Source organism: Spermophilus citellus (assembly GCF_964194105.1).
Source record: "Spermophilus citellus genome assembly, chromosome: 1".
NCBI classification, from domain to species: domain Eukaryota; kingdom Metazoa; phylum Chordata; class Mammalia; order Rodentia; family Sciuridae; genus Spermophilus; species Spermophilus citellus.
Genome location: NC_138182.1, coordinates 157653554 through 157666112, shown reverse-complemented (window position 1 = coordinate 157666112; position 12559 = coordinate 157653554). Strand labels below are relative to the sequence as shown.

Sequence of the window (12559 nt, the reverse complement as noted above, 5' to 3'; positions counted from 1 at the left end):
GTTTAAAATTAATGGGGAGGGAGTGAGGTTGTGGCTTAGTGGTTGAGAGCTTGCCTTGCACGTGTGAGGCACTGGGTTTGATCCTCAGCACCACATAATATAAATAAAAGATAAAAAGATGATGGACACTTGTCAAAAGCAACCTAAAGGAGGTTCTTATTGGCCAAATTTTGGACAATGTGATCAGAAAAAAGGATGCCAAAAAATGAATTATTTCAACACACTGAATTTTTAAAAAAGTCCTGAGTGCACAGTAGAAGTTTTTAAAGGGAGCCCTTTTTTTCCAGAAGAAGGTTAAGAAATGTAGAAGAAAGTAGAACTAGAAAGTTTGCCACTCTTCAAACTACTAATATGAGTCAAGTAAGAACCACAAATGGATGCTAAAACCAAGTGAAAGGCTGACAGGATATTCATAGTCTCAAAAGTTTCACCCTCTACTAATAACAAAGGGAAATTGGAGAAGTGACATAGATACTACCTTAACCAACTATTGGGACCAAAATGAGATTGCCTTTTTTTTTTTTTTTTTTAATGGTACTAAAGATTGAACCAAGTCTTGCACATGCTAGGTAAGCACTCTACCACTGAGCTGTGTCCCCAGCCCTTTTTATTTATTACTTTTTATCTTTGGGACCAGCAATTAAAGCAGGGGTGCTTAACTACTGAGCCACATCCCAGCCCTTTTTGAAATATTTTATTTAGAGAGAGGGTCTTGCTGAGTTGTTTAGGTCCTTGCTAAATTGCTGAGGTTGGTTTTGAACCCGAAATCCTGTCTCAGCCTCCTGAGCTGCTGGGACTACAGGTGTGTACTACTGTGCCCAGCTCGCCCTTTCTATTTTGAGACAAGGTCTCACTAAGTTGCCCAGGCTAGTCTTGAATTTGTGATCATCCTGCCTGTTGGGAGCTGTTGAGATTATAGGTGTGTATGTGATTGCCCTGCATGACATTGCCTTTGATGTCATGTGCTAGATTTCTTAGATTTTACTATTTTTATTAATTTTTTTTTTTTGAGACAGGGTCTTGCTAAATTGCCCAGGCTGGACTCGAACTTGTGGGCCAGCTTTCTGAGCAGCTAGGATTACAGGTGTGCACCACCATGCTTGGCTTGCTAATAGATTTTTAACATGAATCTTATTGTAAGAAGATATTAAGACAATCCCAATTACTGAACATTCTACAAAATAACTGGCCTCAACTCTTTAAAAATGTCTGTTGAGCTGGGCACTGTGATGCATGCCTGTAATCACAGCTACCAGGAAGCTGAGGCAGGAGGATCATAATAAGTTCAAGGACAGCCTTAGCAACACAGTGAGGCCCTGTCTCAAACAAAACAAAACACAAAACAAAAAATAAGGCTGGGAATGTCATGCAGTGGTTCAACCCCCACTACTCCCCCCCCCCCCCAAAAAAAAAGGCTGTTATGAAGGACTAGTAAAGGCTGGGAACTCTGTGATTTCAGAGATTGAAGGAGATCAAGAGTACGACTAACAAGTACAGTGCTTGATACTTGACTGGGTTCTGACTCAAAACCAAAGTAATCATCTACATAGAATATTATCTAATGTCCCATAATATCATATCAAGAATCAGTTTCTTGTGATAATTGTGAGTGTTGTGCAGAAGAATATCTTTGGAGATTCAAGCTGAAGGATTTAAGCAGGAATATGATAGTACAACTTATTTTCAACTGTCTCAGTTCTCTCTAGCCAAAGTGTAATCATTAAGCAATCATTAAGCCACCTGTGGCCACATGTTAACAGCTGGTGAGTCAAGAAAAAGGGTGTAGGGGGTGTTCATTATACTATTATTTTAAATTTTCTATAGGCCTGAAAATGAAAATACTAAGAAAAATAAGAAGTTATAAAGGTATCTCATTCCACATCCACAGGCCAGCTCTAATAGTTCTGGAAGTATGCGGAATTGAGACAAAGGAGTTCAGGGTCACATATAAAGCAAATGCACTGAAGAATTCTGAGGACTTTATCATGACTCCCAGATGCACCAAAGTAACTCCAGCATCATTTTCTCAGTTTCATTTATTTTATAAGTAAGCATAATCCCAAAAGGACTGAATAGTGTTTGGAAATTGAGAAAATAGAATAAACTTACTATTATTTTTTAGTACTAGGAATTAAATCCAGATGTGCTTTATCACAGAGCTACATCCCTAACCCTTTTTGTTTTGATACAGGGTCTTGCTAAATTGCTTAGGGCCTGGCTGAGTTGCTGAGGCTGGCCTTGACCTTGTGATTCTCCTGCCTCAGCCTCTGGAGGTTCTGGGATTTCAGGTGTGAGCCACCACACAGAGCATAGTAAGTTCATTTTAAGTAGTATATTTTGTTACATTTTCAATTAATAAGAAAGTTGATGTTTCTCATCAACTTTCAGAAGAAAGCACTTAAAAGTCTAGATTTATACCAGTAAGTCTAATTATAGTCTGAAAAGGAAGTATAATAAATATATTACAGTGTGTCCAAGATCTGGAAACAGAAAACAATGTTGCTTTTAGATGTAATTATAGGGCCCTTTGAACATTTAAGCAACAAAAATTTACAGTGAGAACCTAGTTTCTGAAACTAGGCTAGACTGCAGGGACAGTGGAATCAGACCAGCTCTGTGTACTTACATTCTAGTCACAGGAATCCTGAGAAGGAATAAACCCACAAAAATAATTATAGATTGACATGAGTACAATTAAAGAAATAAATTGGATGCTGTGATAAAGAATAATAAGAGGGGTGGGATGGAATGAAGGTAAGCAGTCTACTCTAGCCAGGAAGGGCTCCTGAGGCGAGTCCAGAAAGGATGAGATGGAGGTAACTGTGTCTACTTCTAGGGAGTGTGCAGTCCAGGTAAACAGCAGAGCAAGTGCAAATGCCCTGAGGCAGGAAAAAAAGCTTGCTTTGAAAACTAGAGATCAAGTCAGGGACATAGAAGGGAGTAGGAGGAAGGAGATGGCATTGGAGGGTAGGCTGGGCTATGTAATAAATGTGGATTTGTCCTTGGGGAGTATCTAGAGGGGTTTACTGCAGGGTTTTAAGTAAGGAAACGTGATCTCTCTCACTTTGCTACTGGTGGAGAATGGTCTTAGGAGGATAACAGCCTTCTGGTAGAATTTGATTTTCTTAAACAAGGCATGGCTACTCTGACAAATCTAGCAATGGTTTTTGAAAAAGATAGAAACATTGACTGAATAGGGTGAAACAGGGAAGACCAATGATGTGAGCAAGAAAAATGTGGAGCTTATTATTAGAATAATGCTCATTAATGCCCATCTAAGCACTGCCCATGGGGGAGGAGGAAACGTTGGCCGTTCTGGTCTATTTGGCAGGGCCTTGGATTTTAGGCCTCAGTGGGTGCTCACTACTATGTGAAGCAATTTATGTAATAGGTTGAGCATAATTCCTGACTCAAGTTGTTTTAGCTGAAAGTATTGTTATTAGTTACTGGATCTATAGTGGAGTTAGCTATTATTATTTTATCATCAGCACCACCACTAAGAATTTCTAACTTAATACACCAAACTGAATTCTTATCTTTCCTGCAGATTTTTCTCCATTTTCAATGATGGAAATTTTTCTCTATTTTCAGTCCTGGAAATCATATTCAAGCCATCAAGCCAATCTTCAAAGAATTCCGGTTGCACCTATTGCCTTACCCACTGCACTACCCACACCAGGGTCACTTTGGCAGAATTTGCCACATACCAGGCAGAGTGAACACTGAAATTTACAGATATGATTATGATATTCCCTTACCTGAAACCACCTTGACATTTCCTGACTCTTGAAATTAAATGGAATTTCCTCAGCATGACTCAGAAGGCCCTTCATATGCTGTCCCTTTTAGTTACATCGAGGATTGTTCTGCCCTTACTCACTAAAGCCCAGCCCTACAATCGCTAAGTAACTTTTTGCCTTGAAGTCCTTAAACATGCTCTTCCTTCTTTCTGGAAAACTGTACCATTCCCATTTGGCCAATACCAGTACAGGCAGCTCTCCATATCTGCAGCTTCCTTACCTGATGATTTAACCATTAGTGGACTAAAAATATTCAGAAAAAGGTGTGCTTGTACTGAACATGTAGACTTTTCTTTCTTGTCCTTATTCCCTAAAAAATATAGGAGGATGCATGTAGGATATATGTAAATACTACACCACTTATATAAGGGACTTGAGCATCCATAGATTTTGGTATTCTTGCGGTTTCCTGGAACCAACCCCTTAAGGATGCTGAGGGATGACTGTACTTCTCATTACAGCTATCACTTCTCTAGGAAGGCTTCTTAGGTTCCACGAAAAATAGATACAGTCTTCCTGTTCTGTGCAGTTGCACTTTACTTAACATTTAAGTACAATTAATTTATCTTAATTGTACTTAAATGTTACTTGTGTGATTATTTATTTAGTTTCAATCTTCCCACTAGACAGTAAGCTCTGTGAGAGCAGGAGCTATGTTAGTCGTCTTCTTTACTGAGGTTTTACCAGTAAGCCAGGTACAGAGAATGCATTCATATCTGTTGCTTGGATGAACGTATGAATTTGAAATGATCTGGCCTGCTTCAGCTTTTCTCCCCTCTGTGGACAGGAATCTCTGCAGGAAGCCTGTATGTGACTCTCTTCAGGATGACTGGTGACTGAGTTTTGTGGGATGCTCAGCCTAAGCTGTCCAGCCGAGTGGTATTAAAGATATTATTTAAGTTCCTAGGATTCATACTTTCAAAATATGAGGTTTTGAGTAGTCATAAGCATTAGGAAAACTCCATGACAGATAGCAATTTATAATTTTGCTGAGTCTCAAATGAATGACATGGCAATGAAACTGGGGTGTGGGGGATGGATTTCCTTAGCCAAAGAATGCAAGCCCAACTGACAACTCAGTAACTATGTCACAATAAGGCTGCTCTGCTCAAACATTTGCAAAATAGCATTTTGGGGCATACTGCTCTCCAGGTCCATACAAAATATGTTACAAAAGAAATAATTACATAAACCTCAATGAGGCTAAGTATTCAGGGAATTTGCCTTTGGGACTTTGTTCGAAGAAAGATATGCACCTACAATACTGTTAAAATCACACAAAGTATACAACTACATATTTCAGCCTTCACAAGATACCCTTTGAAATTTTAGTCCTAAGAATCTGAAACAAGAGAAGATCCTTGTAGTTTAACCCTGGCCAGGCAAATAGGCATATTGAGATTCAACTTATATAATGACTGAACAATTACCATTTTTTCTCACACTCTTGAATGCAAGTTACATAGTATCATCCCCATTCTACAGAAAAAGAAACCAAAGTCTCAAGACATAAAGTTAGCTGCCCAACACACAGTAAGGGCTAAAGACAGAATCTTTTTCTTTTGGTATTGGTGATTGAACCCAGGGATGCTTTACCACTAAGGTATATCCTAGAGTTGGGATCTAAACCCAGACTGTTGTTGTTGTTGTTGTTTTTTAAGATCTAAAAAATACTTTTATTTATTTATTTATTTGGTGCTGAGGATCAAACCCAGTACCTCACATGTGCTAGGCAAGCACTCTACCACTGAGCTACAATCCCAGTCCCCAGAAGTTTTTAATCTAGTGCTATTTTTTGGGAAAAAAACAATTTCTATATTTCCAGTTCTGGGCCTGAGAAGGTCTAAGGTTCTCATTACTTTCATGTGCCCATTACTGTGTTAAAGTCAACATTAACATGATCATAGAGGCTGGGGATGTGGCTCAAGTGGTAGCATGCTTGCCTGGCATGTGTGCGGCCCAGGTTTGATCCTCAGCACCACATACAAACAAAGATGTTGTGCCCGCTGAAAACTAAAAAAAATAAATAAATATTAAAAAATTCTCTCAAAAAAAAAAAAAAAAAAACCATGATCATAGCTAAGCAAATTTTATATGTATGCGTCTTTCCCTTACTGTTGGAGAATAATTAGTAGATACTGTGTACAGTGATTCAGTATAGATTCCCTAAAGCCAATGACATTTATTATCAAAATCTGGTACAATTTTCAGAGACAAGAAACTTAATACAATACTATTATTTAATCTCTTCAAATTTCTACAATTGTCCAAATAATGTTTTTTTTTTTTTTTTTTTTTGGGGGGGGCTAGGGATTAAACCCAAGTTTTGGCGTATGCTAGGCAAGCGCTCTACCACTGAGCTAGATTCCCAGCACTTGATCCAGTCTAGAATCATGTATTGCATGTAATATTCATATGATTTAGTTTCTTATTCATATTCTTTATTTTTTAAGACCTTGGTACATTTGAAAAGTACAGATTGTTATTCTGTAAAAGGTCCCTCCATCTGGTTTTGTCTGATGTTTCCTTGTGATTAGATCCAGGTCATGGATTTTTGGTAAGACCACTGCATATGTGATAATATGTCCTTTCAGCCCAACACATCCAGGAAAAATGTCAGGTTTCTTCCCTTTCCAGTTTTCTTTTATACAAAAAAAAAAAAAAAAAAAAAAAATAAAATTCAGCAGTTCTTTCATTTTCCCAAGGTCCTCTATAATCTTTGGGATAACAAAATATTTCTCATTTGAAATAGCTATTCCATCATTATCCTTGTCAACATTCACCTCCTGAGTGTCACGTGGTCTAACTTTCCCAAGATCCTCGCCAAGCACTGGCTCATCTGTGACTTGAGTTTCTATGAAGAGCAAGTTTTATAGGCTAACATTGGGATATGTTGCATCTTTTTCAAGATGTACAGGTCCACCTTGCCACTGGTTTGCTCTGTATTTGCCTTGTATTGACAATCAGTGAACAACCAACCCAACAAAGACCTTGCAACGAGACAGCAGAGTCAGATGTTAAGGCTAATTAACTTTTCAGGATATGATGACGTCTGTCTTTATACAGCCATATGACTAGAAAGCCCACTGGACTATCAGCCACAACAAAAACATACAATTTTCCTATTTCACTGTAGTAATTCCAGATATGTGATTCAATGTCCCTTATGGTTACAACCCAAAACAATATTTATTTAAGTGAACAAATCAGAATTCTCTGAGTAACTATCATTCATAATCATGTTGATTGTGAGCCCTCCCACAATACCTTTTTGTGAACAAGTGCTCCTTACCTCTTAAAACATGTTGATAACTGGACAACAGAAACTGCAGATGTTCGACCAGCTCATCCCAAGTCTGCCACTGGGTTTTATCTGACTGCAGAGATAATAAAACAATTGGTAATAAATGCTTCCCCCATTAATGTTTTTGTACAGTTTTCAAGTCACTTTTACACAATGTTAAACAATGCCACAAACTAAAATCCCAAGGGTGGGGTTAGGGAAAAGGTGTACTAGGCCTGGAATTGAAGGAAAAAAAAAAAAAAGAAAGAAAAGAAACATACCTGACACTTGAGTAGTGATGTGGAATTGTTCAGAAAATAGAGGGCCTGGGCCAGAGACAAGGGCAAGCGGGTGGGTGTCTCGCAGCTGTGCAGGAATATTATTTCTAACACTTTGCAGCGCAGAAGGTGGCTTTCCATGGTAGTAAAGAACATCTCTCTGTGTGGAGAAGTGGAAGAGGGAGTTAACCATCACAATTATATTTCAAAGAACATATACCACAATTCACCCTGAATGTTTTAACACTGCCCTAAAAAAAGACGGCTGAGGGAATACAATGGAGACTTACATAATCACAACGCCTATGGACAGGACAGACATGGATTTGTTTATGAATTAATGAGTGCCAGTAGGAGGGAAAGTCTGACATTTAAAAAGACAAGTTTAGGACGCATTATAAAGAATTACATCACACTGTATGAGAATAAATATTTCTGAATGCCTGTAATGTACCAGATAGTGTTTGCCACAAGAAAAAATTCTAATATAAAGGCAGATAATTATTCTAAAAAAGTTGATAGTTGAACAGAGCAAGAGGTGTGCGACAGGAACTCAGCATGGGCCAAATACACATGTATGTTAGCTGTGAGGAGTGCCCCAGGGACACAGAGAAGAGAGAACACATTTGGTTAGGGGACAGGAAATCCGGAGGAGGATATACTGAAGGAGTGGTCTAGGAGGAACAGATTCAAGGCAGGAGGCATCAAAGGAGGGAAAAAAAAAAAAAAAAAAAAAACCACACGCAATGAGAAAAAAGCATAGAGCTGTGGCACTGTGGCTTCATAAATTTCAGTAGGACTTGGAGAGTCCCAGAGGGACTCTTGCCCTCGGCAAGGTTCACTGCAGTTTCACAGCAAAGGTGGACTGGACACCTTTAGAAACTTCTGAGCAAGGGAGTGACAAAACAAGCTGTTTCAGGAAAGTCAATCACACTTATTGTTTTTAAAGTAGTCAGCTTCCCAAAAGGGCTCTGAATCCCAGGTACACAGATGCATTTCTGGGCTGACTGAAGCTTTCTGGTTTGTTTGGTAGTCCTTGCCAGTTTCTGAGAACAAGAGAAGATGGCAGCAAGAAGTGGTGCCATGCATGATAAGTGGTGTGTGATCGGGACTGCAATCCCAGCTACTTGGGAGGCCAAAGTGGGAGGAACACTTTGAACAGAAGTTCAGAGTCGGCCTGGGCAACAGAGTGAAACCTTGTCTCAAAAAAGAAAACAAATTCAATTTTGCATTTAAAATTTTCCCTTACCTTTGTCTTCCACCACACAACACATATTTGTGCAAAACAGAGTTTAAAAAGAAGAATGAATACTTTCAACCTTTGCTTCTTACTTCAAAACTTTCAAAGACTCTAGAATATTTTTGAAAATCCATCTCATTAACGGTTTCCTATAATTTTCTACATCTTCTTTCTTACACAGAAGCCCATATTATTGTATTTGTATATTTGCAAGCTATTCCTCAAATTCTTTTAAGGTGTATATTACTTTGCTCACAAGACAACTTTCCTATTTAATAACCTTTTATTTTTTTAATATTTTTAAATATCTTTATTTATTTTTATGTGGTGCTAGGATTGAACCCAGGGCCTCGAATGTGTTAGGCAAGCACTCTACCGCTGAGCTATAATCCCAGCCCCTAATAACCCTTTATTTTGAAGTGCATTTTCTTATCCAATTTTTATGCCACAGCCTGTGTAAATTTTGTCCTGGCTTACCACCATTTGACCCAGTTATCCCACTCCCCAGCATATACCCCATGGACTTAATTAAAATCAGCATACTATAGTGATGGCGACCACATCAATAGCATTTATAGCAGCTCAATTCACAATAGCTAAGCTATAGAACCAACATAGGTGCCCTTCAACAGAAAATTGGATAAAGAAAATATGGTATATATACACAATGGAATATTACTCTGCCATAAAGAATGGATGAAACTGGAAGATATCATGCTAAGTGAAATAAGCCAATCCCTCAAAAAAAACCAAGGCTGAATGTTCTGATACGCAGATACTAACACAGAATAAGGGGATGGGGGGAAGAACAGAAGTTCACTGGATTAGACAAAGAGGAATGAAGGGAGGGGAAGGGAGATGGGAATAGGAAAGATAGGAAAGTTATGTCTGATTTATTCTACTATCTTCATATATGAATACATGATCAGTGTTAACTCCACATCATGTACAACCACAAAAATGGGAAGTTATACTCCATGTATGTATGTAAAAATACATCCTACTGTCATGTATAAATAAAAAGAAAAAAAAATACCAAACAAACAAAAAACAAGAAAGTCACGGTTGCTGTGATGCATGCCTATAATCCCAGCAAGGTTGAGAAAGGTGGACTGCAAGTTTGAGAGGGGCCTTAGCAACTTGGTAAGGCCCTAAGCAACTTAGACCTTGTCTCAAAATAAAAAATTTCAAAAAATGGCTGGGGATATGGCTTAATGGTCAAGCACCTCTGAGTTCAATTCCCAATATCAAAAAACAAATGAATAAAACAAAACAAGAACAAAACAAATCTAGGAAAATAACATACATATACTAGTATATTAAAACAATCAGTTTTTTATTATCTCCCCAATATTGTTATTTCTGATCACACACTGCATTTACCAGTCTGCTCCCTCCCGCCCCCACTACAGGGAATGAGGATTGAACCCAGGGGCACTCTACCACTGAGCTTCTTTGTTTTTTGAAGCAGGGTCTTTTTAAGTTATCCAGGTTGCAAACATGCAATCCCCCTGCTTCAGCCTCCTGAGTCACTGTGATTACAGATATGTGCCACTGCACTTGGCTCTGTTTTTTTTTTAAATGTCTTTTTAATTTGAAATTATTCCTCAATCTTTGTCTTTCATGACATTTTTGAAAAGTACAGGTTAATTTTTTATAGACCGTCTCTCATTTGAGAGTTGTCTAATATTTTCCTATGAATAGATTAAGATTATACATTTTTGGCAGGAGAACTCCAAAAATAATGTTGTTATTCTCAGTGACTCATAATAAGCAGCACATAATGCCAACTTGTCCTGCTATTGGTATTAACTTTGATCACTTGATCACTGTGGTGCCTCCACTGTACTTTATTTTTCCTATGCAATAAATGAGTATATTGTGGTGATATACTTGGAGGCATTAAAATATCTTGTTCCTTCATAAACTTTCACCATTTTAGTATCCATTCAATTCTGAATTAATCATTATTATGGTCAAAATATCATTTTTTTCCCCTTAAGTCATCATTTCTTCTTTCATTTTGATTTTTTAATCTTCTTGGTATCAGGGATTGAACCCAGGGGCACTTAACTAAGCTACTTCCCCAGGCCTTTTTATTTTGAGACTAAGTTCTCGCTAAGTTGCTTAGGGCTTTGCTAAATTGCTGTCTGGCTTTGAATTTACAATCCTTCTGCCTTAATCCCCCGAGATGCAGGAATTACGGATATGTGCTACTTCATCCAGCCTGGTTTACTTTTCTATGGTAAAGAGAAAGGTTCCTTCCTGTCAGTATTGGAGTCATGAATTCCTATTTTACTAAATAGATATAATCTTCACTTTATCATTTTGGAGATCAAATTATCCCAATTCCACTGACAGAAGCCCCTTAAGCTGACTCATGTCTTGATATATTCTGAACATTTTTTGGACATTTTCTTACTTTCTGATACAAATGTGTAAGTCTTATCTTGTGCTGGAATCAGCCATTTCTTCAAGGATTGCAGACTCCTTTCAGTGTCTACTGGTATTTAGAATCAAAGATTTGGGTACAAGGTGTGCCCACTAAAACGAAGGTGAATATGCTTATGCTTTCTCAGTGTGCAGAGGTAGGAAACAGATGTATGAATACACACACATACATACACAAACATGTTTATGTAAAATATATATATAAATATACCCTCATACATCTACATCTACTCCTACATCTATCTATAATTGTTAGAAACCACAAGTTCATATTGATACCTCCAATTCCAATCCAGCACCACAGGATTCCTTCTATCTTTTCCCTTTCATATGAGTAACTCTCTTCTCTGACAGTGAGAAACTTGGCTCTCATTATCCATAATAAATTTATTTGTTTAATCCTAGAATACACATAAGATAGTTTTTGATTTGTTAATCCATGCCTCTGTGAAAAAGAAACCTAGTAAATAGAGTTCAATATTTATTTACAGTCCACTCTGTCTTTAGCATGAGGATGTTTAGTCCAAACATTGTTTTAAGTTATTTGGACAGAAATGAAGAACCAATTAGTGGTTGCCAGGAGCTGGGAAAGATGGATGTTTATGGCTACAGAAGGTTAGCATAAAGGATCCTCATGGTGATGGTAAAGTTTTGTATGTTGACATACATCTATACAGACCTACATACAAAATGAGTGCATGTAAGATGGGTAGAATTTGAAAACTAACATTGAATTTTATCAATGTTAATTTCCTGTTTGGGATATTGTACTATAGTTATGCAAGACACAAGCACTGGGGAAAAACAGGGTGAAGGATACCTCTTTCTAATAGTAATTCCTGTACATCTATAATTATTTTAAAATAAAAGTTTTTCTTAAAAAGTTACATGGCTGGGTGTGGTGGCGCACGACTATAATCCCAGCGACTCAGGAGGTGGGGGCAGAAGGACCACAAATTCAAAGCCAGCCTCAGCAAGTTAGTGAAGCCCTAAGCAACTTAGTGAGACCCTGTCTCAAAATAAAAAATACAGAAGGGTCAGGGATGTAGCTCAGTGTTAAGTACCCCTAGGCTCAATCCCTAGTATAAATAAACAAACAAACAAACAAATAAATAAGGGCTAGGGATGTAGCTCAGTGGTAGAGCGCTTGCCTTGCATGTATGAGGCACTGGGTTTGATCCTCAACACCACACAAAAATAAATAAATAAAAATAAAGATACTGTGTCCATCTATAGCTAAAAAATATTAATAAATCAATAAATTTTTTTTAAAAAGTTACTTGATGGATTTGGGATATATAGCTCAGTGCCTAGTATGATTGGTTTGGTCCCCAGCACTGCCCCATTCCAAAGAAAAAATCCTAAAACAAAAGTTACTTAGGCTTATCACTTGTTTCTCCTCCATTATTTTATTAATTTTAAATACAATTAATGTTTGTAGTTCACTTGATTTTTTAGAATGTAAAACATCATGGTTCCCAAAAGTTTAAAAGTTGTAACTACACAA

The 12559-nt window shown here is 37.7% G+C and overlaps 1 protein-coding gene across 2 annotated transcripts in view; it reads right to left on the bottom strand.

The window, feature by feature from the left end:
* SIMC1 (SUMO interacting motifs containing 1) overlaps nucleotides 1–12559 on the bottom strand; it is an 81969-nt gene that overhangs the window by 1665 nt on the left and 67745 nt on the right. The window contains exons 8-9 of one of the 2 annotated variants that reach the window (XM_081293317.1): nucleotides 7365–7521; nucleotides 7093–7177 (exon numbers count right to left, since the gene is read on the bottom strand). In XM_081293317.1, the coding sequence (XP_081149443.1) occupies nucleotides 7093–7177; nucleotides 7365–7521 (242 nt within the window). Of the gene's footprint in view, nucleotides 1–7092; nucleotides 7178–7364; nucleotides 7522–12559 lie in introns of those variants that run through there. The other variant, XR_014021854.1, reaches the window with a different exon arrangement.